The sequence below is a fragment of the Lissotriton vulgaris genome, chromosome 1_1 (assembly GCF_964263255.1).
Source record: "Lissotriton vulgaris chromosome 1_1, aLisVul1.2, whole genome shotgun sequence".
Classification (NCBI taxonomy): Eukaryota; Metazoa; Chordata; class Amphibia; order Caudata; family Salamandridae; genus Lissotriton; species Lissotriton vulgaris.
The window spans coordinates 454,422,851-454,450,693 of record NC_141685.1 but is presented as its reverse complement, the minus strand read 5'-3'; the positions used below and the strand labels follow the sequence as shown (position 1 = coordinate 454,450,693).

The window sequence follows — 27,843 nt, the reverse complement described above, 5'->3', positions numbered from 1 at the left end:
CTCTATCAAGGCCCATCTACCCCAAATATCCTCACATTTTTTCCTGGTAATGACCCCTCTTTGTCTTGCCATAACCGCAACCCCCCTATTCCTACTTCCCTGTCTGGAGTATGCTAAAACAGTGAGACCCAACTGATCTAGCAAACTAACTTCAGACAATTGTATATGGGTCTCTTGAAGTAGTAGGAAATCTATTTTTAAGCTTTTAATCAAGACAGCAGCCTTTTGCCTTTTGGTCTTGTCATTAAGGCCACACACGTTCCAAGTCATTATTCGTATACTCATCCTGGGTTTTTAACAAATACATTCACATAATTGACCACATAATGAAAGAAAAACAAATTGTACACTGTAACCACAGTTTTATATAACACATCAAACATAAAGATTCCTTCTGTTTCATTATTCCCCTTATTCCATGATATTTCCTGTATTATGCATTCCCTGTATGTTTTATGCTCCTTGCCCCCCCCATGTCCTTCACCCTTTCCCCCCACCCCGACTATCCCACCCCCCCTACGGGCAAATAGGTCCATCGGACCTATATGTGACAGCTGTGTCTGTATTGGGTCCCGCGCCTCCCCCCCCCCCTGCTCTTAATACTCTTATTGTGCCACAAAACTCTCTATGGGAAAAAAAAGAAAAAAGATGCTCATCTATTAATTTCTACACATTAATGTAGTAATTCTCGTACTTCTATACAAAATTTCATCAGACTTAATTTTTATTCCCGACTGCCTTTAGCTGGTAAGCCTACCACTAAATCCTGCGATTGTGCACTGCAAAAATTTGGAACCAGCACCGTTACAACGATGTAACGATGTTTTGTGTTACTTGCAATTGATCCGAGGTTCTTAATTTGCAGGCTTACAGCTTTCTATTATCAGTTATTTATTTTTCTGTGTCCTCTTGTAAATGGGTCCCTACAGATTCCTCCCCTATGCCCACACTGGGGTCCTGTACGGTCAGTTCCTGTCCTCGATTGGTCACATTCGAGAACCTGCTCATTGCTCAAGTCATCAATGCCCAGTTCCTTGTAATATCCTCCTGGGATTCAAGTTCCTACACTCCTGCCTTCGCCTCATCCCTTGCATAATGTCATGTTCTTTGCTTTTGGAGCAAACCAATTTTTATAGCCCCGGTCCACTTTTGCTGGCTTTCCTTTTAAGTTGTTGCTGCATATGCATAGGGATCCTTCTCTTTTCTTTCTCATCCTCACTGCTATTTAATATCTATGTGGCCAAATTGGCTAATTTGATCAGATCCTTTTGCTTGCTTTTTTGTCCATCTAGGAGCGGATGAGCTTCAATGCTACAAAATAAACACTTAATAACGGACCTGTTCATCCTGTTTAAAAAAGAAAATGGAGAATGGACTCTGGCCTTAGTGCTTTTTGTCAGGATCTTTTTGGGATTGCGCAAATTCACCCAAACATGGATGCTGGTTCCGGTTTTCAATGGCTGAACTTTGAGAAAGGCTCTTCTCTTCCTGCTAAAAGAGCATAACACTAAGGTTAAGCCAGGATGTGTACTATAGAATGGACCATTGTAAGGCATTTGGGGCTTTTTAATGCTGGAGGCCTAACTTATAGGAAATATAGAACATTTTGTAATTTGTGAGAAGAACACACTCCCTGGGGGTTAAATGTTGGAGCAGGTTCACTTGGAGCAGGTTCACAAGGAACAATTTGATTGTGCTGTGTACCTGCATGTCCGCTAACAAAACCATTGCAGCAGTGTAAGTGGTCTTGCCTTCCATTCTTTCTTATGGTGTGGCAACGATCTTATCAGGATTGCATAATTTAGAGAGTGAAGGCGGGTTAGGAGCACACTGCCTCACATCCCAGCACGGTATGCCCCTTTGCATTATGGTAAATGCAGTACAAAATTAGCACTTACTTTAAAATAATTAACTGCTGTCTTTCACCAAAGTTGGTGCAGGTAGTGTTGTACATCTCTTGACACATATGTATTTCTGGATTGTGCAGGGAACGTATGGCAGTGTGCTCCCAGCCCCCCCCCCCCCCCTTCTGTTTAAAATGCTCCCTTGAGACAGTAAGCTGCCGAGCTTTAGAGACGCACCTTTGTGCCTTTGAGTGGTACTGAGATCTGTAAAGACTTAGGCAGCACTTCCAACAACCCCAGACAAAATCGTTTTTTGTTCTCTACTGATGAAGGGTGAAATCCAGAAACACGTGTCTAGAGACGTACAGCACTATCTGCACCAACTTTGGTGAAAAACGACAGTTAATTCTGAAATAAGCGCCAATTGTGTGCTGCATTTACCATATTTATTTATTTTATTTATTTCTTTTTATTTATAACGTTTTATATAGCGCGAACAAGATCCTGAGGAATAACAGAGCGCTCCACAACATGAATGAGAGGAATAACAAAACGCAGTTTCAACATCCTAGCAGGAGAAAGTATTCCTCTTAGGGTAAGAATTTGTTCATAGGGGCGAGCTGTGCCGGGATGTGAGGCAGTGTGCTCCCAACCCCCTTCTGTATAAGTTAGAAAGTGGATGGGTCCCATTCCATGGCAACCTTAGTAAGTTGAGGAAGATCTGAGAGATGTGGGTGGGATATTTTTATCACACTAGTAGTGAGGCAATTGTAGCATCTTTTAAGCATTTCTGCAAAACACCATACATTTTAGAGAAGTAGTTGTTGAGTACTAAGTTCAAATTCTTGTAAAATGAAGCACAGTACAACTGTACAGAAAAAAAAAGCGTTGGCACAAGAACTTACATCAATCTCTTATGGGTGGTCCCACAGAGTCTTTTTCGAATTGGAGGAAGGAGCTTGAACGGGAATGGACCTTGCCATGCCCACAGATTAACGGCATGTAATAAAGAAAAGTGACAGAACGGTAGCCTTTTGGTTGCAAACTTGCATCTTGTGAAAAAACAAAGGTGGCGGCTGCCTTTAACTACAAAACAGACCTTTACCTTTTTTGAAAACTGTCTCGTTTAGCGTGGAGCATGGCATTTACTGACGGAAGAAGTCTAGTAAATGGGGAATTGGGTTTGCGTATTGGGCCCTAAGCGTACTCCATGTAATAGTAAAAGTGTTGAGTAAGCAAGAGGACTAGCTGGGATCTCAACCCTGTCCCTTAGCTATTCTTTGTCTCCCTTAAGAAGTCTGGTGTTAACATAACAGTAATTCTACAGGCGACTGATGAGTTTGGCATGGAAGGCAGCTGACCCAACGGAACATCATCTCAGCAGGAAATCAGCAGAACGGGAATCCTGATGGAGCAAAATGGGCTGCCACATGTTCTTGATCTGAGCAGCCGAGGTGGCAGGGCAGACCAAAACCTGCAATGCCAGCAATAACGCAAGACTCAACATTTAACAGGGACTACCTCTTACTAAAATGGACTGAATAAATATATTATGTAAAGCAAAGAGTAGCCCCAATGAGCTAGGTTTGGTTTATTTCATGTTTTAGCAGATGGAGTGGCTCACTAGCATGCTCCAAGTATTCAGAGTATAGATAACTGGAGATCCTTTCACAAAGTCAAGATCCTACGTATTAGGGTCTAACATCCACATCCTACAAATGTATTGAACCAAGTTGGTAGGAGACCCCCCAAAACTGCCCATCACCTATAGACTCCAAAACGTCAACCCCTCCAACGTCCAGCCAAACCCATATCTCCCCCTTGATAGAACTTATGGCAGTAAGTTCACACAGCTTTGTTTTCATTCTGGGATGTAACTGACAGGGGCAACAACAGGGTAACAAGGCCCGCCAGCATTTAAGTACTTTTTCTCACTGTTCGTTGGGAACAGTTTGGGCTAGCAAGGGCAAAGTAGGAAGAGATGTGGCAATAATCATGATGTAGAATACGAATTATGCTCAAGTAACGGCGGCACATTCGCTCCCAGAATTCGGACTCTCAAAGGGGAGGTAAAAAGTTATAGTCAGCCTAAAAGGCTGCAATATAATTTTCTATAAATAGCATATGTTTCTCCACCATTACCAGCTTTAGGATCATGGAAAGCAAATCTATGTCTCTAAGTATTGTCTCTTTACCCCAGCTCTTGGCTATGGTTGGAAAGGTCGCAAGAAGAATTAGATGTAATGGGAAGTTATCAACAAACCATCCCCAGAACTCTGGAAAGAGCAATATAACAAATCTCATCAAGAATTATTTAGAACCTCCACAACATCCGTAGCTTTTAGCAGGATATACGACTAAGGTGCCTCCCCTTTCTCATAACCATGAAGCAGGTTTTTGTGTGTCCCACACATGCATCCTCACAGGCGTATAACACAGTACAGCATCAGATTCCAGAGTGTTTCCTCTAGCACTTCTGTGATTTTGTGTAGTCTGGCAGATCTCCTGACACTCCTCTTCCCACCACAAAATGGAAACTAAAGCATATTCCTTCAGAATTTAGTAAACCTAGAGAAATGCCTCGATAACAGCCCATGAAACATCTATATGGAAAGAGGAAGAAATTATGTCTTGGGAACAAAAAAATGGCCACACGTGACCTCTTACCCAATGAGTGCAGGGCTTATCTACACTCCCTCGCCAGCTGTCGGTACCTCCCCAGACGGCCAGGACGCCGGCCAGGAGTACCGACGGTTAGGTAAGGTGAGCCCTCGAGCTCAACCGCTTTTGCGAGCATTTTTCCATCATGGGTACTTACTCATATGGAGCTTCTTTCCTGAGCATGACACCATTTTGATTGGTTTTCAGGAACATGTATTTTCGGCAGATGGTTGTGAGAGGAGCCTTGTCCTGTCATGTGCATTTTATGTTTTAATATGTGTCCTACATGTTTTCTAGAGCGGTGCTTCATTTTCCCCTGAGCCTCTGCCAGGTGGGGTGAGGCCAGCCAACCTTACAGATTGAGGTAAGAGCTCACTAACATTTGGCATTATAAATCTTCCCCCAAATGTTTTCAAACTGTGTTTGCACTCAGATAGTGCTTTTTCTGAACAACACTTTATGTGTGTTAGTTTAAATCATACTTGATGGTTTTACTGTCTGGCCCATCTACTATTGAGAGCTATACCTCCTCATTTTCTTTTCACAGTGACTTGCACAGACTGTAAGGGCACCCGGAGCATTCAGGTGACCGTGTGCACTTGTTTATGTTTCTTTGGTGTCACTTTTTGCTTTTGATTTACTTCTTCACCTGGTGTAGTAGCATTTGCTTTAATTCTGGTCCTGATGAAAGCAAGGACAAAAATAGTCCTTTAATTGCTGAAACTAGTCGACCATATTGACCTGAGGCTGTCTACATAAACAGACAGTTTGCGGGTGCATTGTTTTTAACATTGGTATGTTAAGCACACCTGGAATAAATCTGTGTCTAGTGCTTTTTCTAAACCAATTTTAAACACACCTTTTCTTGGTTTCTTCTTTTTCACACCTTCTTTTGCACTGCACACCCCAGTCCCACTTTTTCTGCCACTCACCTACATCGAGTGGTATACCACACTGTCGTCTCTTGTACTCATTGAGGATACCCCCTACCACCGGGTTGACCTCTGAGGAGAGTACTAGTAACCTCTGACGGGTGGTACGGATAAAATCCCAAATGATGAAGGGCGGATCCGAATGGTGACTGATGGGTATTTTTCCTCATCCATGGAGAGCTCTCTGTGACATAACCTGTGAGTAAGGGTGAGTTCTCGGTTGGTTTTCTTTATTTGTGGGCACATTTATCTGAGACCCTCTGGTACCTTTGTTGTTTATTATTTTATTATTACGCATATTAAAAATGCCACAAGATGGGACTACCGTTCCCTCACATGAGGCATGCACTTGATCGCATGCGCGCACACCCAGGCACACATATCTCCCCAAACAAATAAACTCTTCTCTAATCAAAAATAAACTGATCTTCAACAGGCCATAAAACTGAACTTAAGTTTACGGACGTTTGATTAGAAACAGTCTGCATACATCAAAGAAGTTTGCAGAAGAAGCACAGGCTTAACGGAGTCCAACAATATGTATAAGCTGCTAAAGGTGATCTGACATCAATCAAGAATAAACCACTGAATTGTATTTAGTCATCCAAAGTATAAAAAGACAAAAAACAACACACATACATATACACACACACACGTGTGTTTTTTTTTTTTTTTTTACTTTAGATCACTAAATAGAGAGAAACCCTTTCGGTCACACGAAATTTCCACTCTTATCCAAACAGAAACAAATCCATAAGTTTAAGTTACAAGTATTTATGATAATTTAGGGAGCACTGGCGAACCTCCAGCTGGCAGACAGCCTCACATATTAAAAAAAACAAAGAAATAAGTGAAGCAAACAAACATCTTACCTTCGCGGTCCAGTGACACGGTCAGCAGGCTGCAAAGGTTACAATCAATTCTCATAGCCTAAAGGCACTCACCGTCTCCCATTTCGTCTGAGAAGGGCAGACTGAAGACGGCTTCATCAATCATTCGGTTGGGGAGGTTTGTATAAAATCGTCCAACAGTGGTTTCCAAGTTACTAAGTTGGTTCAGCACCATCATGCTTCCCTTCACCACTGGCAAAGCTGTTCGGTCGGACACACTGTACTTTGCAGAGTTCTGTTCTGCCAGATCACGAAGAAAAGCCAATTCCTTCAGACCGGTCACTCCCTCTGAAATAATACAAAGGACAATTGTAAGTAAGTTGAGATTTCCTTTTTTTTTTATTATTATTTTTATACCGAGGTTATGAGGTCGCCTACAAATGGGTCATGAACTAAGTGGATGAAAAAAGCATAAACCAAGCATTTTGTAAATGTTACCAGTCAACAATGTGAAACTAAAACAAATTGTGCATTAAATCAAGGTTATCGGTTTTACAACAAAGTTATGACATTAGGTCCAATCACAATGCAACTTTTTAAAGGCTTGAGTTAAATATTTAAGTACGAACTATAGCTGTCTGATCTGCTATCTAACCCATGGTGTTAAAAAAATGTCGAGTTGGAGGCACTTATGTAGTATACTGTCTCCTTGTGGAATTGGCTGTTATACTTTAGAAAAGCTCTGCCTTTCTTCAGTAATATCATGGAAAGGCCCACCTCAGCCACTAGTGCTACACAAACTGCTAGAGCCAATGCCAATAGGTCTGGCCAGATCCTTGTACTTATAAACTCTGATCCCACGCCTAGCCCCACTTGTGATACTGATTCACACAATCTTGGCTTCTCCGTTCATCGCACAATCCCTCAAAATAATGGCCGACGTTTACACATTTCTTCTCTAATGTGCTAAACATCAGAACAACCAATTGTTCCTCAATTTTGTATTTTTCTACCACTAGACTTAGGCTAGTCAAACCCAGTGGTGCAGCCCTGGCACGAATGGAAGGGACACCTTGCCTTTGAGGCTGGCCACTTACACAGCATCATCATGAGCAAGCACCATGCAAAATCTCAGTTCTTAAAGGTGTTCTGAAACCGCCAGGAGAAGTCATGTCAGTGCCCTACAAAACACTAAACTAAAATAATAGCATATTAGGCCTCGGACGACGACTGCACAACAAACTGTCTACTTATGCTATAAAAGATCTAGCTGAACACATGGAAACTGATTACTGAAGTGCTGTGGAAGGACAGAGGATGTTTTTGTTCACTGTTTGTATCATCCAGCACTTACATATTACAAACAGGGGACTATTTATCAATTGTCCACTCAGTGCAGTGGCACAAGGGACTGAGGTGACCACTGAACCTTGATTATTTGCATATTTTACTACCCAACCAGTGGACAAAGGGATTCTTTTCCTTGCTTGAGCTAGGGTCTGCGGTACCTTTGCCACGTCGTGAAACAAAAGGGTACCTAGATGTAAAACCCATTGTGCAGGTCCAATGCAACTGGTGACCGGCAGGGAACAAGGAAAGGATGTAGGATATTTTTTTCCCTAACACACAGCAAAATTTAAATACCAATTGATGAACTCTACAAATATTTAAAACGTTCTCAGACATTAGGAAAACATAAATGAAGCTCAGTTTTTTAAAATTCTGATGTGCTATGGCGTCAAAGGTTTTAATACGATCAAAACAAATCACAACACTTTACTTGGTGACATACAAATCAAAAATATTAGATGACACCCCACAAATCCTTTGTGTGCTCTATTGTTTTAGCAGCAAAACTGTCTGTCTGTGCACATTTAGTAGCGATTTCAATGGCAAATGTGCTGATGGTAATTGACAACGCACTACCACACCACGCTTTCGTAATATATTAGCAGCAGTGCACTCCAAAAGGGACCACCAGCTACAGACCACATCCTCACCACTGTCCCATCGAATGGGCATGACTCATTTGCTACACATGTGCTTTGTGTGATGCTTGGATTTTTCACAATCCCTTTGTCTTCAGTAATGTAACATTGATGGTAGCACCTCCCACTCTGAAAATTGTTCCAGCACCACAGTGCAATAGTGTCATGTTAGTGGCTCATGCGCAGGGGTAATGAGCACCACAAAAGGCACACTAACGGTGCAGTAACTGGGTAATCGGGCTTAGGGATGCAGTCATGGGTAAAGGCATGAACTGTGCTCCAGATCACAACGACGCATATGAGAACTTTGAATGTGGAGAAAAAGGTGAGCAACTGTAGAGAAAAAAAAGAGTTGGCACAAGTAATTACATTCGTCTTTTTCTAGTTGTTTCACTGAGTCTCCGTGATTTGGAAGAAGGAGGAGAATGAGCTGCTCTAGACCTTGCCAAGCACACCGACTTACGGACACCCAGCTCAGCATGTAATAACGTCAAGAGGCCTGGGAGTCAAATGAGTCAAATGAGTGACAAAAAAGGAAGCTATCTGCTTTCAAACTTGCATCTTGTGAAAAACTCTGAAAGAAGGCTCACAGTGCAAGTAAAAATTCATTTCTTACCATTCATGACGGCGTAGGTGAGAATCATAACGGAATTATTAAGGAAGCCATTCTCTTCATTTATCACTCGAAGGGTAGCTCTCTTTTCCTCTTCCGATGAATCCTTAGATGTAATTCCAGCTGACAGGTAGACAATTACCATGTCTGTATCTAAATAAAATTGTGAACAAAATTAACTTATTTTTTTATGCAAGATCCCTATGTATTTGCTATGAGAAAGCATGATGTATACGTGTACGACATGGGACTGAGAGGTATGCAGGAATGGAATGGGCCATTAGGGAACATAAAGCTAAATGTACCAATAGTGGCCGCAGGTGTAGTAGAAAGCACTTATTGACACAGGGATAGAGTACAGCAATGGAGGAAGGGAAGGTGGGCTAATCGAAGATGGGAGTGGAGGACAAAGGTATGGAAATAGAAACCATGTTTTCCAACTTAAGCTCAGGTTTTGAAAATGGAAGCAGTGAAACTCTTTCTTGCCACTTGACACCCTCGTTAACATTTCCTTTCTTAAGAATTTCGAGATAAAGGCCCAGCTAATTCAACAACTTGTTACACTTAGTAATCGTTTTGTGTCACTCAACTGTACAACAAAGCTTTTGTTATGCAGGTAGACACACCAGCAGATGGTTCACCCATGAACTCAATCAAGAAGGCTTAGGAACCAGGCAGGCTGAGAACGCCTGGAAGCAGACGTATTCACTATAAGTAGGTGTCACAAAACATATTTTTATATTTTCCCACCCGGCATCTCTTCCCACTTATCATCCCTTCCCATTTGACTTTCCATCTGACTTCTCGCCCCATCTGGCATCCTTGTCAAAACCAACTTGTGACCTATTTACAGTGGCTTGCGCCTTCATGGTTTCGGACTCCCTAGCTACACCAGGTGGTGCCCTCTCATGCCTTACATGACAACCTAGCTCTCTTCTTTTATGATCAAATCATGAAAATCTTTGAACCGACTGAATGCGGTCATGCTCTCTGGGTCTTATTCCAGGAGACATTCCACACTATCGAGGGTCTAACCGTGCTCCAAAACCTGAAGTCAGGCTCTTCCGATCACCCACGCCTTGCAATGATCTCTGTCTCCGGGCTTAGCCCTGATCCTATGTGCATCTATCAACTTCTCTCTCCAGTCCTGAAAGGAATATTTCCAAAGTTCTGTAAGAAGGTCATTGTTTCTCCCAAGTAAAAATAAAAAACTGGCCAAGTTCCGAATAAGATTAAGTATTATAGACCCACCAGCCTTCTTCCAGCAGTCTTGAAGCTCATGGAACACAGTGAAGCATGGTGCTTGTGGAAAGACTGGAAAAGTCTGAACCCCTTGATCAGATCAAATTTGGCCAGTGAGCCAGCCAAATAACTGAGCCCAGCTTAGTGGGTGCTCTGCATTCCATGTATTTTCTCTGAGACCACAGTGACCTAGCTGGCCTATTACTGGTTGACCTTTCTGCTGCCTTTGGCATGGTGAACCAGTCTGTTCTAATCAGCCAACACAAAGGGATTGGCCTGACTAGATCAGACATGCAGTGATTTGTGTACATTCTTTCAGGTCAGACTCGGTCTCTCGCCCTCCTTTTCATTTCAAAGAGTGGCTGTTGAACGGAGGTGTGCCCTAAGGTCCTCTTTATTCCCAATTTATGTCCACCCACATAGGATGCTGAACGGGAGCTTTGGCTTTCAACTGGTGTCATATGCTGGCAAGATCATAACATTTTTTAAATATCATAATGCCACCCACTCTTTATCCTGAAATGGAAGTCAGTTCACTCTAGTTGAAAAGGGACAAGATAGAAATTCTTCTGGTTGTGGACATCTCTTTAGTATGAAGCTAAGCTCTCTGGCCTATTTTGTTGGGTGGCCTTCCAGCCCTGGACAAGGAAGTAAAAAAAATGTATATCATTTTTATCATGAGATATCTTTTACTGCCCAGATACAGAAAACTTGCAAATCTTGATTTTTTCTTTTGAAAATATTAAGGAAACCCTTCCATTTCTCCTCAGGGAAGCAGGACACCCTAATCCATGCTACCATACTCTTGCATCTTGACTATTGAAATACCCTCTACCTTGGCCTCTCAGGCTACCAGATTGTCAAACTACAGAGAATACAAAACATGGCTGTCTGCTTAAGGTCTGACCCTCAGGAAAACTGACCATGTTTCAGAGGCATGCTGTGCTCTTCACTGATGCCAGCTAATTCATTTCAAAGATCTTTATATTGTTCACCCAGTCATAGACAGTGGTGCCCCTAAGATGCTATCCTCCCTTCTCCATTATTGCATCTCGACCAGATAGCTTAAATCAGGTGGCATACTACACATGTAAGTTCCCCATGTCTACTGCACCTTTATAGGAGGATGACCATTCAGTGTCCTGGGTCCAACACTGAATTAACCTTACTCTTGAGCTTCAGCAAACCACCTCTAATGTACTGTTCTGCAAGAGGCCAAAAAGTTATACTTTGTGCTAATTTGCCCTTCCTTCTTTTGCCCTCAGACCCCCCTTCACACAGGACCTCGCACCAAGGTGTCCCAGTGTTAGTCAGCATTGTGCAAATAAATGATATAGTATCAGAATCATGCATTAGAAATACATACAAATAAATGAGGTCAAATGTTTTCATTAATTGTTGCTCATTGGGATTGGATGGTAGAGAGAATTGTTTTCTGCTCAAAACTGTTACTGAAATGTTAACATGTATAATGAATGATTGACAAAACAATTATACAATTTATATACATATACATATACATACACACACACACATTTTATATATGTTTCCCCCTGAAACATGCTTCCTTCAGTCTGCATTTGGCATGACAAAAGCACAAGCCACTCAGGAGCAAGATTAGCTGCAATTTATTTCTTCTGTAAAGTGGAGAACACAAACTGTTTTGATCCTTACTTATATGTAAAATTATAGACGGGTAATAAGTGAATTACAGAACTGTTTTTCACTGAGGGGTTCTGAGTGACATCAAATAGACGAGAGTGAAGCTCTGCTTCAACAGCTACACAAGGGGAGAGGAGTTGGCCCAACGGCTAGGGTGGTCAACCTCAAATCTGGGGAACTGGGTTTGAGTCTCTGCAATGACGCTGAACATTATTATTATTATTATTATTAAAGGCTTTTATAACGCGCTCTATTACTAAAAAATAGTATCCTGGCGCGGTAAAGGCGGAGCAGACTGGGAAAGGACAAATATTAAGAAACATAGCAGAAAGGATTAGACTTTAATATTAAAAAGGTGAGTTTTCAGTCCTTTCTTAAAAATATTAAGAGACGGTGCAGTTTTTAAGTGGAAGGGAAGGGCATTCCAGGATTTTGCTGCTTTTACCGAGATTGATTGGCCGCCAAGTCTGCAATATTTAAATTTGGGGACAGACATCTGGCACAAGTTGGCCGATCGTAGAGGGCGGTTAGGTACATACAAACAGAACCTTTTTCTCAGATAGACAGGGCCAGTTTGATAGATGGCTCGGAAGGCCAGCACTAGAATTTTGAACAAAATCCTGTGGGCGATCGGGAGCCAGTGGAGAGCACAAAGCAGGGGACGGGCGCTGGAGCGCCTAGGTGCATTAAACAGGAGTCTGGCGGCGGCGTTCTGAATGACCTGAAGGCGGTGAATCATGTATGCCGGCAATCCACAGAACAGTCCGTTCGAGTAGTCTAGCCTAGAGAGAATTAAGGCACGGATGACTGTCTCTTTTGCTTCTTGTGGTAGAAGAGGGAAGAACCTACGTAGGGTTTTTAGGGTGGCAAAACAAACCCCCGTGAGTTTCTTTATATGGTCCTTGAACTTAAGGTTCTTGCCAAACCAGACTCCCAAGTTTTTCACTGGGCCAGATGTGGCTTTTGGGGGGGGGGGGGGATCAGCAGGCCAAAGACGCTCACTAAAATCCTCAGGAAAAGAGCCGTACAGCAGAACCTCGGATTTACTCTCGTTGCATTTTAATTGTGCGTGTGCCAGCCATTGAAAAACAGAGGACAGACAGAGTTGGGCATCCGACGTATCTAAATTATCTTTAGGCCAGGTGAACAAAGCTGCGTATCGTCGGCATACGCCATAATTTTTGCCCCTAGTTGTTCAGCGAGATAAATCAGCGGAGTGAGGTAGATATTATAAAGCAAGGGGCTTAAAATGGACCCCTGGGGAACACCTGTGGAAAGTTGTTTAGGGGTGGAGGCAAATGGGGGCAGCCAGATCTGTTGAGTACGATTATTCAAATAAGAAGTCAGCCAGTCAAATGCTGGACCAGTGACACCAATATCTGCTAATCTGGCGAGTAATAGGGAGTGAGGCACCGTATCGAAGGCAGCAGAGAGGTCCAATAAAATCAGAGCCGCTCTGCCACCTCCGTCAAGGCACTCCCGAATAGCTTCTGAGATTTCGACCAAGGCCGTCTCGGTGCTATAGGAGGCCCGGAATCCGGATTGAGCTGGATGTAGGGCCTCAGTTGACTCAACAAATTTATCCAGCTGCTTAAAGACAGTCTTTTCACAAATCTTTGCAAGAGCTGGGAGCAAAGATATAGGCCGGTAATTAGACGGCGTGGCCGGATCTAATCCATTTTTATTTAGCAATTGGAGCAATTTGGCTTGCTTCCAGCATGCAGGGACCGTAGCTGTAAGGAGCGAAAGGTTGATCAGCTGAGTAACCTCATTTCCCAATGTTTCCGCTAATCCCGCAAATACTCTAGCCGGGCAGGGGTCAGAGGGGGATCCTGATTTTAGAGCAGCCACAATAGAAGTGATGTCAGATTTTAATTGGGGAGTAAACGTAACCAATTGCTCAGTACGTGTGGGCATTGAGGGACGCAGAGTGGTTAGAGGTGGTGTGGGGCCATTGCAAACATTTTGTAGGTCCTCCTGAATTTTAGCGATTTTTTCAATGAAAAACTCAGATAGTTCTTCGCACCATTCCTTCGAAGCAGGCAACAAAGGTGGTGATGCACAGGGGGACACAAAACTTTTTACGATCGTAAAGATTTCCCTACTGTTGTTGTTTGCTTTATTAATGCGTCCTGCAAAATAGCTGCGTTTGGCCGATCTGATGGCTGCATAATACTTTTTTTGTGCAACCCGCAGATCCTTTTTTGCCTCGGGAAGATAGGCTTGTCTCCACAGCCTCTCCAGCTTTTTACAGTCTGATTTAAGGTCTCGGAGGGCAGGGGAAAACCAGGGTTTGGAGGGGGTAGAACGGAGTCTGCAGACCCGACTACTATTAATTGATGCAGCAGTAGCGCATTCCACCCATGAGTTAAATGCGTTGGCTGCGGCCTCGATATCAGAAGGTAGCGAAGGGCGAGAAGCAGCAAGACCCTCGGAGAGGGTGTTAAGATTAATCTTCTGTGTATGGGCAGTTTGGGGGTGGATCATAGCAGCAGTTATCAGAGGCCAAGAGAATCTGATAAGCTTGTGGTCCGACCAGGTTACTGGCTCAGGATGAGTCAGAGTGATATCAAAATTAGAGCATACCAGATCGAGAATATGGCCTCCTAAATGGGTAGGGTCAGCTACCCATTGCCTTAGTTGGGCCATAGAGAGAGCTTCTGCAAGGCGAGCTACCTCTGGTAGGTCCGGGCTATCAACATGAATGTTAAAATCCCCTAGGAGAAGATACCGGGAATGGCATAAAATCCGAGGGACTATCAATTCTTCTAGGGCCTGCACAAAGTTACATCCTGTGATTCTGGGCAAATCGCTTAATCTCCCCGTGCCTAACAAAAATGAATGTCCTCATGTAATGCAACTGGTGCTATGTAAAGCGCTCTGATCCCCGATTCGGGTCAAGTTGGAGCTATATAAAACTCTGCTTAAAAAAAAAAAAGGGCAGAGGAATATTCGAACCGTACAGAGCTGGCTTTAGCGCTGGTCGCATCTGGTGTGACAATCATTTTTGGTGACCCCCCCCCCTCGGACTCCTCCTCGGGTTCCCTCACTACCAAAGGGCAAAATTCCTTCTCATCTCTCCATAAGCTCTCTCTCACATGCATCATTTATTTTCAAGCGTTGGTAAAAGCCTGGATTTACTAATAAGAATGTATATCTATGCCAAGGAACCCTTTTTAGCAACAATAGGAATAGATAATGAAAGACTGTAGGAAAAAACATAACGACCTAACCTATTTTATGCAGTTTGCATGCAGCTCTTTGATGACAGTTTGTAACAGTCACTGTTCTATATAGGGCTGTATCTTATGAACTACAGTAACAAAAGGATCTCTGTGACAAAAGTACTAATTCACTCAGCTAGCCACATATATACACATCTGTGATCTGCCTGGTACGCGTTCTTTGCAGCAGGTATATTAACCCTCTGCGCTACTTTATGGAGAGTCAAAACTGCCACTAGACAAGACTCCGCTCTTTCTCTCTAGCAGGAACATTAGTCACAAGAGTTACTTTGACATTTTTATTGCTGCCTGAAAGCTGGATGTACAAGGAACTCTGCAGCAGGTGCTTTTAAATCCCACGTTATTGCTAAACACAGCGACCCCCCACCCCCCTCTCCGGTCTGTGTACCCTCCCCCTTCCAGATCAGCTTCTAGTGCAGCCGCACCGGTGGCACTGCCCTAAAGCTGTCCCTTTGAGCCATACATAATATGTATGGCTCTCTTCAATCTGCCAAAGTTGTTAAAAAAAATAAAAAAATAAAAAATATATATATATATACTACTATTATAAAGAGAGAACTGTGTCCTTTGAGCCTGGTAAACTCGAAAAGTACACCATCAATCAAAGCACCAAAGACATCTTTGAAAACCTCAGGGCAAGCAGAAGGACATAGGCTATTAAAAATAAAGAATATACGTTGTTTAAAAAATTTAGAAATAAAAATAAAGTAGTCCCTTGCAAGTAGCGCCGGCCGCGACGTCTGCGTGATGACATAATTTGCGCTCCCAACACTTCCAGAAATGGCGGCGAAGATCGCGACCTGATGGGAGGACTGCCGGGGCCCTGCTTGCTGCTGGGCGAAGTGGCGGCCTGTGCGGGCGGGGCGCCTGGATCGGGACCGGCGGCTGAGGTAAGGATCAGGATCTCCGGGACACGGGCGGGAGGGGGCCGGGGTGGGGCGGGAGGGTGAGGGGGGCGGGAGGTTGGCCCTGAACAACGGCGGCTGGCAACGCTGGGGCGGGTTTCTAGTGTGTATATATATATATATATATATATATATATATATATATATATATATATATACATACATACATACACACACACACACACACACACACACGTACATACATCTACGTACATACATGCACACTCCCGCTTTGCTCCATGCTGTCACGCTAGATGATTTAACCTATTAGCTAGAGAAATGGAAAAAGGAAAGAAGCCTGAAGCTAGGGAGGTGGCGATGCATGCGTGAATTCACGGACTGTACACATTTTATTGATACATACTATTGCCAGGTACCACCCTTTATTCTAAGCCCTGACCAATTAGTGGTATAATGAGCCTCACCCAAAATGGAGTCAACACAGGAATCGTTGGTAAGATGATAGTGAAGGCTAAACGCGCTGAAACCAACCCCTGTCACAGCTCTGCAGACTTGTGCTATGGGATCAAGTCAATGAAATACCCCCAACCCTCTGTTTCCCCTCCTACCCTCCCACCCCCAGGTTCCACCCACTGCATCCCGCAAAATAAGATCCTATAGTATCACGGTTTCTTTTGGGCTTCCTTAGCAGAAAGAGCCCAGATTATTTAGGGACCGCGAGCTTTCTTTTCAAAGTTCCAAAAATAAATGACGCCGGAGACCAATAGAGATTCTTCTTTAACTAGCCTTGTGGAGCCAGACTGTCTCTTGGTCGCGTGGAGTTTGACGTGGTCGTCCCAGGCTCAGGTCCGTCTGCTTTCTTAAGAGCACAGACTTCTAGCGACAGCTCACTATTTACGTTTGTATTCTGGTGATTTTGTGTGGCTATTTTCTACCTGTTGCTGATGCTCTACTGAGGTAAGCAAAATATGGGTTCCAGCGTAAACCACTCGACACCCTTGGGTCAAGTTAACTCCATAAAAAATAGATAAATAAACAAACCAAACAGGTGCAGTAGTGATAGCAGTTTTCAGTTATGGTTACGATCTGAAGGGATAAAGAACAGGCCACTCGTCAAAGGATGAAAAATAGGCAATACAAGAAAATTAATCTAGCGGGTTGAAGCAGCAATATAGAGTACTGGATGCATTACACACACAGGACAATTTGACTTTTAAATGAAGCTCACTAGACAAAGCATCAGCCTCAGAACTTTCAGGCCACACACACACACACACACACACACACACACACACACACACACACGTTGTTGGTAGTTCAAGTTAAAATTTTCTGATGTACATTCTTAAAGGAGAAAAGACATTTTCAAAGCACTGCGTGTTGTATTACTGCTGAAAGCGGAGGCGCTGCTGTATCATTTACATGCCGGGTGAGAATGCGGCCCTTTCATGTCGCTCTGCCCCACATTAACAGGTCAGGGTGCATTGTTTTTTCTTTTTTTATGTTTGCTAGTGTTGTTGGCCGCCTCCTTTTTGAACGCTGTGCCAAGTTTGCCCTCCCCAGCCCCACGTCCATGAATAAAAGCACGTTGAGGAGATCTGAAGAACGGCTTTCAGATTCACCCAGATGGCAGCATGAAAGCCACTGGGATTTACGTGGGCATGTCTGGGGTGGCATGTCATTGTTCATTATTGCCCTGGCACGATGCCTAGGGATTTTTTCACTCTTCAGCGCAGTGAGCTTTTGGGACGTTTCCAAAGCCGGAGTTAGGTTCCAAAAGGATATAGATTGTGTCTGTATTGTGCAAGGACGCGGCCTATATTTGTCCTCAACAGGCCCCCCTACAGAAAATGTCAGTTGCTAAAGCCGCTAGGACAAATTCCTTCCCACTGGGACGAGAACTGCTCCAAGTATCGCAGCAGACAGACCTCTCTGTGCCTTTTTTATATACCTGGAAGCAAAGCACATTGCAGAATAGTAGAGGGTTTTTAAAGATGCCTCCCGATAACATTTAATTTGCTATTTTTACAGGAGGCGCAGTAATACAAAAATAATAGTTCTGCATAGTTTAAAGTTTCATTTGAAGGAATTCAAGTGTAACACAATCAACCATTTGACGTAGAGAAAGCAATTCAACAAAATCAGAGAAACTTTAGATATATTAAATGCTTTCAAACAAGGCATTCTATAGACGTCCAGAATTTGGTCTTCCCGATAACATATAGATCTTTGCCACCAGCTATATCCCGGACAGCGCGCCTCAACGCTGGCGCAGGACATCATTCCCTTAATTTCAAAGGAAGGTAAATTCTGCTGTACTGAGAAAGGTAAATCTTCTAAAAATTAGCAAGTGAGGACAAAAATAAAGAAGTCAATAGTCGTGTGTGTGCAGGAGGGTGCACAGAATTGATAGGGGTTGTATGACAGAAAGCCTCATGACTCAACAACGAATGCATAATCCACACGGTCTCAACCACAACAGTGTCTTTACCACGCATGCCTTTACAAATAATTTGGTAAAGGCATACGAGGTAAAATTGACATCCACCCGGCCCCCCCCCCGCCTTGAACCCTAAAAACTGTCCCCTGGCACTGTAATTCCCCCCACCCCAGACCTAAACACTACCCAGACCCCTCCCAGACCTGAGCCCTAAAAACCGGCCCCTAGCTATGCAATGTACCCCAGCCCATCCGGAAAAAAACCTGAAACCCTTAAGGGTGATAATATGTTCGTGCTTTACAAATTGGAATTATTATTATTATAAATCTCTTAATTTTGTTAAGAGGAAAATACTCTGTTCTCCAAAGTGGGAGAGGAGTTGGCCTAACGGCTAGACCTCAAAACTGGGGTACAGGGTTCGAGTCTCGGCAATGACGCTGAACATCCTGTAATTCTGGGCAAATCACTTAATCTCCCTGTGCCTAACAAAATGAACGTATCCTCATGTAACACAACTGGTGCTATGTAAAATGCTCTGATACCCGATTAGGGTCAAGTTTGTGCTATATAAAACTCTGTAAAAAAAAAAAAAGTGGTTAGTAAAAATTTGTAGTGAAACGCTTAGCAACACTTAGATGAGTGATGCTGTCTGGAAGAGAAAGTGACTCTGGTCCTCTACTGTACGACTGGAGTCAGTCATGAAGGAGATCAGATCCACTGCTGTTTATAATGCATACACACTGGAGACCTCCCTGGCACCATTAGCAAAGCAAGATTGGGAGGAAGGACATGGCACAAGTTTATTTTTTTTTTTATTTTTTATTTTTTTTGGGTAAGACATTTATTGTGCATTGTCACAGAAAAAATTACAGTCAATCTCGCCTACAACCTTAAAAGGCCGGCTTTGCAAAGTACGCGAGAATAAATGAACAGTTCACCCATACACAGCCCATCAGCCGACAACCATAGGTCCGGCGGCGCGTGTTCGGTAGTAGCGTAGGCGGTGGTTTCAACAGTGCATCCGCATGGTAAATTTGCCTGATCAGTCTTACATTTTGTGGTATTTTTTACAAAAGCCCCCATAACCTAGTGGGGACAATACAAACAACAAAGCAATAACCCCCTGTAAACCTTAAAACACTGTGTCACAGCATTCTCCCCCCCTCATTTGCCTATCAAGTGTAGCCCATAGTGGCAACAAGTCTTTAAACAATGGAGCGCTCAGCCCTCATTATCATCAGATGCCATTGACACCATATATTGTTGAAAGGGCTCCCAAAAGTCTCTGGGGCGGGATCCCATAGGCAACTCTTCCTCATACGTGACTAAGGTGTCTCTACAATAGGTCAGATCTTCCAGCCAAGTTCTCACTTTAGGCTTTCGCCTACTGTTCCAGTGTAGGGATATTCGTCTCTTCGCCATTAATAGCGCAATCACACAAAGTTTACGCCGTCTCGCTCGCAAGTGCGGCACCAATCCCAGGAGACCAACTTTAGCAGTACACGGCAATTGGGCTCCCAACATAGCGTTGAGTGTCCGTATCACCTGGTCCCAGTATTGTGTTACAGCATCACAGTGCCACGCCAAGTGTATGAAGTCCGCGTGTTCCCGCCCACACCTAGTGCAATTAGAGTTGTCTCAGCCCATATCTGTGCAGGGGTGTGGTACATCTGGTGCAAATATTTGTAATGGATCAGTCTAAGGCTCCCGTTAGGTGTTAGCATCCCCGTGAGCATGCAGGAGGCCTCCCAGTCCTCTTCCGTGAGATCCTCCCCCAGTACCGCTTGCCATTTCTCCCTGGCTCTTGCAGTGTTACCACCATTGCTAGCTTGTGCGCAGCGGTACAGTCGGGATACCAGGTGTGCAGCTGAGGGGGTGTTGATCATGAGTGTCAGTGGCGCTAGTGCTTGCGGTTCTGCTGGGAAAGACACAAAGTGTTCCTTCACCGCCCTCTGAAGCCTATAATAGTTGAAGCTAAACAACAGAGTTGGATTCTGGATATATGTGAGTTGGTTCAGCTGCACAAAGTGCCCTTCCCTGTACAAATCCCCAAGGGTGTCTATGCCAGCCCGTTTAAGGAGGTCCATCCCTACCTGTTCTTGCGTGACAGACAGCGCCGGGTGGTGAGCCAACGGGAGTGTCGGTGCATAGAGTGGTGTGCAACGCGCCATCCTACTGAGTGTCCTCCATGCTTCCACCGTGGTGTTCACTGGGTTAATGTCGTGGGCGTGTAATCTGGGACGTTTGTGTGTCAATATACTCGTTAGTGGGATGGGGTCAGCATCTCCATGCTCAACAGCCACATGCGTGAGGAAAGGAATCTCGTGAAACCAGTAATGCGCGTATTGCGCCTGAGCACACTGATAGTATAGATAGATGTCTGGCACCTTGAATCCCCCTCTAGCGTATGGGAGCGTTAGAGTCTGCAGGTCTAGTCTAGCCTGCTTACCCGCCCAGATTAAGGAGAGCATGAGAGATTTAATGTTACGGAACACCTCCGCCGGGGGCTTAATAGGGATATTATTAAAAAGATATAACAATTTGGGCAGGAGCACCATCTTCACAATGGCAAGCCTGTCCGCCAGTGAGAGCGGTAGTCTTATCCATCTCTTGACCTTGTCCTCCAAAGCAGAGACAGCCCTCCCGTAGTTGGTGCGGATGACTAGCTCTGGATCTCTGTGGAACCAGATGCCTAGGTATTTCGTCGGCTCCTCCTGCCATTCCAGGGGATAGTCCAGAGGCGTGGGTTGGGTGCTATCCGTCAGTGGGAGTATGAGGGATTTGTTCCAGTTAATGTGGAGCCCTGCATATTGGCCGAATTTAATGTATTCCCGCATTAGGGGGTTGAGGTTTGACTCCGGGTTTTTCACATATAAGACCATGTCGTCCGCATACAGGGCAATGTGTATGGGCCGCGTAGGTAACTGAATGGCTGAGTAGTGGTGGTGCTGTCTTATTTTACAAGCCAAGGGTTCCAATATAAGGGCAAAAAGCATAGGCGATAGGGGGCACCCTTGTCTGGTGCCACGTCGGATGTCAATCGGGGATGGGAGATGTTTGTTCACCCGTATGCGGGCCGTCAGGCCCGAGTACAGCATCGTGATCCAGCCAATGAATAAGGGGGGGAATCCCATCCGGAGCAGAACTGCGTGCAGGAACGGCCAGTCAATCGTATCGAATGCCTTAGCCGCGTCCAGCAAGACAGCAACCGCCTTGATATCCGGGGCCAAGTAGTGCGCCAAAGCAAAGAGGGTGCGAGTGTTGTGTGCGGTCGACCGGTCTGGGATGAACCCCGCCTGGTCTGGTCTTATTAACATCGGCATTAATGGCTTTAGTCGGTCCGCCAGTATGCTGGCTAGGATCTTGGTGTCAACGTTTATCAATGAGAGAGGACGGTAGGAGTCGCACTGTTCTTCATCCTTACCAGGTTTCAGAATGGCGATGATCAACGCCTCTCTCATAGACGGTGGCAGAGTCTGGGCTTCATGAGCGGCCTCGTACAGATTCACCAGATGTGGTGCTAGCGAGCTAGCGTATGTTTTATAGAATTCTATGACGAAGCCATCCGGGCCCGGTGCCTTGCCATTAGGGAGCCTTTTGATGGTGTCAATGATTTCTTGTGTCGTGAGGGGCCTAGCTAGGTATTCCCTGTGCCCGTCTGCCAGCCAGGCAATCTCTACGTCAGCCATGTACTCCAGTATCTCCTCCCGTGGCACCTGTGGTCTGGCCTCGTATAGAGCCCCGTAGGTTTCCCTGAATTCGCCCATAATGGTCGGTATGTCGTGCGCGCGTGTGCCTTGTTTGGTGCGTATAGATGCTATATGTTGTGGTGCCCTTCCCGAGCAAATCTTTTCTGCTAGGGCCCTGCCCGGCCTACCCCCTTCCCCATATCTCCTGGCCGTTGTTCTCTTAAATATGTATTTGAGTTCGTCATCAGCAAACGTGTTGTACTCCAACAGTATGGATTGTATGTCGCTTAGTAGCGCCGTGTCCCCAGTGTTTGTGTAGCGCTGTTCCAGATCTCGGAGCATCTCCTCCCTCCTGGTAAGTTGGTGGCGAATATCTTTCAGTATACCAGCAGACGTGTTAATGCACACTCCCCGTATTGTCGCTTTGAATGCTTCCCATAGAAGGCACGGGTCCTCTGTGGTAGGGGCATTTAGTTCGAAGTAGTCCGTGATCGCTGTTTGGAGTGTATCTACATAAAGCGGGTCGCGCAAGGCCTGTGCGTTGAAGCGCCATGTGTAGGGCGGTGGGACATAGTGTGGGATCCGTAACCGTAGGAGCACGGGACTGTGATCTGACAGTGTTCTAGGGAGATGTGTAATCTGCTCCACCCAGGCAAGGACGTCCTGTGTGGCTAGCCAAAAGTCTAGTCTGGACCAGCTCCTATTTGCTGCATTGATGTGTGTGGCTACCTGTTCCCCCGGATGCAGTAACCTCCACAGGTCACCGACGTGCAAATCAGACATTGCGTCAAGCAGCATTTCCCTCGCCTTGGTATGGTGCTCAAGTGTGTGTGCTGCCCTGTCAAGCCCGTCCCTGAGTGTGACGTTGAAGTCCCCTCCCCAGAGAACATTGTCCGCTCGTACATCAGCTACAATATGCCATAGCCTTTCAAAGAAGTCTGCATCGTCCACGTTCGGACCATACACATTCACAAGAGCCAGTCTATGATGCCTCGTCTCGCCTACTACTATTACATATCGACCCCCTGGGTCCGTGTGCGTGTCTGTGATTTTGAAGTGAGTGCCTTTTTTTACCAGTATACTAACGCCACGGGAGTATGATGAGTAGTATGAGCCAGTTGTGGATTCTGCCCATTTGTTACCCAGCCCGTGCGCGGAAGTGGGTGCCAAGTGAGTTTCTTGTAGGAAGGCCACATCGACCCTGAGCCTGTCAAAGTACGCAAACATTTGCCGTTTCTTTTTCGGGTTCCCCAGCCCCCTGACATTCCACGTGATGAGGTTGAGTGTGTCAAAGCGCGCCATTAGCGTGTGGTCAGGTGGAAATGTGCGCCGCGTGATCTGTGTGGCCACCTATGAAACAGCACAATCCTAACATTCGCTATGAAGGCAACAACAGAGGTCGCAATGCTTCTCAGACACAGTGCAAGTACAGTAACTTCAATCAGCATCCCCCCACCACCCACTTTAGCACCCAAACTTCGCCAAAGCCATTCCCCCCCGAACTTCAGAACAGTGAGTAAACTTTTTGTGGGGAACACCCTCCTGGGGGTGCCGCCCGAAGCACACATCTCCATCCACATAGTGGATGTGGACGGGCGCGATTAGCGTGCTATTACATCATCAATATTAACATCCTATCCCCCCCACCCCATCCCCGATCCCCCGCAGGCACTTAGTGACCTTCAACATTCTTCCAACCCCCCCCCCCAAAGTACAAGACCACCCGTTGGTAGTATCGAGCACCCTCAATGTCAGTGTCTCGGGGCTGCACAGTGAAAGCCAGGTAGCGTACCTCGTTAGGTTTCTGTCAATAGTTAATGGAGGCCCAATGCTCCTGTGCTGGTTCTGTATTAACAGTTCCCCATAGTACTCACTGCGTTACCGCCATGTACGACTCCCATCCAGGGTCCGCCAGCAGTGGGTGTCTCAGTCTCGTGGCGCGCCACGCGAAGCTTCACCCAGTTTGTAGTGTCCGTCGTGCGTCGCCCACAGTGCTGAAGCAGTCCAAAGAGGCACACGTTGAGCCATCGCGCTTTCAGTCGTTGTTGCTCATTCTGCTCGCATTCTCCTGATTTTTCCGACGTTTGGTGAGGGTCTTGACGTACTCCTGTGCGGCTTGCACCGTCGTGAGGACCACCGGCTTACCATCCGTCAGGATTTTGAGTTTTGCAGGGTACAGCATCGCGTACCCAATGTCTAGCTCACGAAGCTTTTTCTTGACTGTAGCAAATTCCTTCCTGGCTTGTTGCACCGCCATGGTGTGGTCTGGGTAGAACTCCAGCGAGTTGCCCTGATGGTTAATGGCGCCCTTTTCCCTCGCCAGCCGGAGTATAGTGTCTCTGTCCCTGTAGTTGAGTACCTGGGCGATGATTATTCGAGGCGGAGCCCCTGGTTTCGGAACGGGGGCCAGAGAGCGATGAGCGCGCTCAATCAGGAAGACTTCAGAGAAGCTGTCAGCCCCGAAGATGTCCTTCAGCATACTTTCCACGTATGTCTCCATCTTGCCCGTGTTGGTGGATTCCGGCAGGCCCGAGATGCGCACGTTGTTGCGGCAGGACCTCGCTTCCTGGTCCTCCACCTTCGCCTTCAGGGTTTCCAGGGTCCTCTCAAGGGCGCTGTGTGTTTTTGCGATGTCTCTGGAGTGATCCTCCACCGAGGAGATCCTGCGCTCCGCCTCCACCAGCCTCCCCTCGTGGTTTTCCAGCTTGTTAGATAGGGAGTCCACCCGCGCCACGACACTGTCCATCTTGCCATTCATGTCATGTAGACTCTGCTGGATAGCCCTCAGTACCGCCTCCATGCCGGCGCTCTCTTCCAGTACCTGGTCTCCATCAGCGTCCTGAGCAGCGCCTGTTTTCGTCGCTTGCTTCCTTGCTTCAAAGGGCAGCTTTGACTGTTGCTTGTCCGGCTTGCCCATCGCGCTCGGGGGGCCAACTGGGCTAGTGACTTGCGGGCTCGCAGGTAATGCTGTCGCAGTCGCTGTCCGTGCGCGTCGCAGCCGTGTTCCAGACGTCCTCCTCGTCGAGGCCCTGCTCATTGGGCCATGTGGCGGGCTCTACGGAGGTGCAGGTCAGCTCAGCGCGCTGTGCAGGAGTGTCATGTGCCAGTGCATACGGTGCAGGGCGCTGGCCGTGTCCCTGTACCTCCCAGGCCGTGTGGAGTGGACTCGCTGGTGATGGCGGGTCTAGTTCGCGCCGTCAAGGCAGCGGTCAGCAACAGCGAGCAGCTTCCGACGTGCACGCTCCTTCCAGCTCACCTTCGGTCGATACTCCTCCCAAGGCGCCGTAGTAGCCGCACAAAGTGAGGTCTCCACGCCGGTGGCACGCTGATTTGTCACGATAGGGAGCTGGCAGCGTCCGGCGCAGGGTCGCCGAGTGTGCGTGTCACCGCCGCCGCCATTTTGGCCGCCGTGGAACGCTTACAGTCCGCCGCGATTCCTGCAGGTTGTACAGGCACACCGTACCTGCAAGCCGCCGATATTAGCGCTCCACAGCTAGCGCGTTGAGGGGGGGTTTGTCCAGTGGTCGTCTAAGGGCGGCATCGTGTGGTTTCATCCGCGGTCACTGCAGTCGCGCGCCGCCATTTTGGGCAGCCGGTCCGCTCCATGAGAGTTCATGCCGGTTTTCTTCGGCGTGCGGTCCGTTTCCCGGCCGAGATCGCCACAGAGTGAAGGCGAGTCTATCAGCCGTCCATTCCGCCGTTTTTCGCTGGAATCGGGACAGGTTTAGGGCCAGGGGTTCCGAGGAGACGCGCCCGTCCGGCGGAGCCGACTTAGAAGTCAGCCATCTCGCAGTGCGCCCTCTAGCGCCCCCCACATGGCACGAGTTTATGAAACGCGTATCACTCACCTCTGATATCACTAGAGGTGCCACGGAGGGAATGAAACCTTTAAGAACCCTGATATTCAGAACAGAATAATAGGCAATACGGATATTGATTGCATGGACATCACTGTTGTGCTCCGTATAGCAAGATCAGGCGCCTTATTATCGTTATGAGAGATGGGTTAGGAAAAAGAAGAACAAAGGGGAAGGGACACTTGTTCGGGTATGGGAAATATTACATTTTTATGGAATTAGGAACACACTTTAGGGATTTCAACATCATAAAAATATAACTCAAATTGGTACTGAAGAACCACCATACTGGAGTGTATTCAGTGGATGCAGATATCACGGCCCTAAAGACCAAATGGTACTTTGAGTTATTTTAGGTATGTTCATGGAGGGGGGTGTGCAACCCTATTCATCCCTATACGTGAAGCCCTCTATGAGGCTCACAAACATACTGATATGTATGGGTCTGCTGCCCACAATGGGGACGGTAGATGCCGACAGCAACACCCCAAAGCGCAAGAGGAGATGTTAAATTTACATAAACGAAGATTAGGAGACAAAAGGAGCTGAACGATCCAAAAGTTGTACGAGGAAACAATTACACAAAATAATAAAGTCTAAGTCAATATTAGGAGGAGAAAATATCAAAGTTTTTAAGGAAAAGGACATTTTAGACGACTTAGTTAATGCAGTAGATGTACGGAATGGTAGTTTTATTCGTTATGCTTGCAGTTTTCGAAGTTTTGTGGCAATGGATTCTCTTCTTGTTCATGTAAATTAAAACTGAATAATGATATACTACATGACGTAGAGTGTATGTATTTGGACTTGCATAGTACAAACCTAACTCCAAAGTGATGCAGGCCTGTTCAATAAAGAGTAGGGGAGCAGTGCCTCAAGGGAGTGTCAGCAAAGTCCAGGATGTTACCACACAGGAGCAAAGGCGTTGGGTAGTGTGGGATGGGAGAATGTGTTTGTGGTGCCAGATATCCGCGTATTAGTAAGTTCAGCCCTATCTAATTTTCAGCTGTGACCTTCGTAGTGTTATTATCGCCCACTTTCTTTCTCTATATCAACTCGCCACAAGTGTACTTGGAGTACAGTAAAGTATATTATATGGATGTTCGTTACTAATTTCAGGTGAATTCATCTCTGCTGGGCTCTATTTTGCTCCACATACACACTTCCATGCCCAGTCACAGCTTGACCTCAATCCATACACAGCATGGTCTCACATTTATGAGCCACGGCAAGAAAGGCCTTCCCAGCACAACAGTCGGGGACAAGTTAACCGTGGCCCTTCGTAGCTCAGCCACGGTTAACTTGTCCCCCACATGAACAGCTGCAGATGGGCAAACTATGGTCCTCAGTGTGAGCGAACTACAGCTCAAGAGAAACCAGCACACATCCTGGGGTCTGGCTCTAGCTTACCAGAACACAAGGTACCCCCTTCCTTATGCTGCAAGGTTATCATCTGGTTTGCTGCACAATAGGTAGCAGCACTGGATGGGATTGGCCCTCCTCTTCCGGAAAGGCATCTCAGTTTGGCACTGCATGACTCATTAACCAGAGCGGCTCAGTGAAGGCCGCCAGGGAGGTCTGGGTGTGGGGCGTGAACCCCACCTGGTGAGCCCACCTCAGGCCTGGCGAATCCCATACAGCAGACAGAGGGTAGAATAGACTTAAACATCAACTTCGTACCTGCAACACACACATCCCAGGAAAAAAGCACAACCCCTCTGCGTGCTTCAACTAACACCACGCCGCGGCTGCCTCACCATGCGGTCAGTCTTTCCAGCTGTTGTCAGGAACTGGGCCTATACCTGCCAAGAAGATGTGGATTTTGGCATGCACTACAGTACCGGTGAGAGGGCAGAGCGCTCTACCTGCTAACTACATACCTGGTGCCTCAACATATCATGGCAGCTCTCACACCATCAGTCCTCTAACCTACAAGGAAAGGCCCATTGCGCCAGCAATCACTGACTGCAGAAT

The 27,843-nt window shown here is 46.1% G+C and overlaps 1 protein-coding gene across 1 annotated transcript in view; it reads right to left on the bottom strand.

The window, feature by feature from the left end:
• The window catches only part of CACHD1 (cache domain containing 1), a 198,246-nt gene that overhangs the window by 92,499 nt on the left and 77,904 nt on the right, over positions 1 to 27,843 (bottom strand). The window contains exons 7-8 of the mRNA XM_086953590.1: positions 8,872 to 9,021; positions 6,382 to 6,615 (exon numbers count right to left, since the gene is read on the bottom strand). Coding sequence (XP_086809716.1) covers positions 6,382 to 6,615; positions 8,872 to 9,021 — 384 coding nt within the window. The remainder of the gene's footprint in view (positions 1 to 6,381; positions 6,616 to 8,871; positions 9,022 to 27,843) is intronic.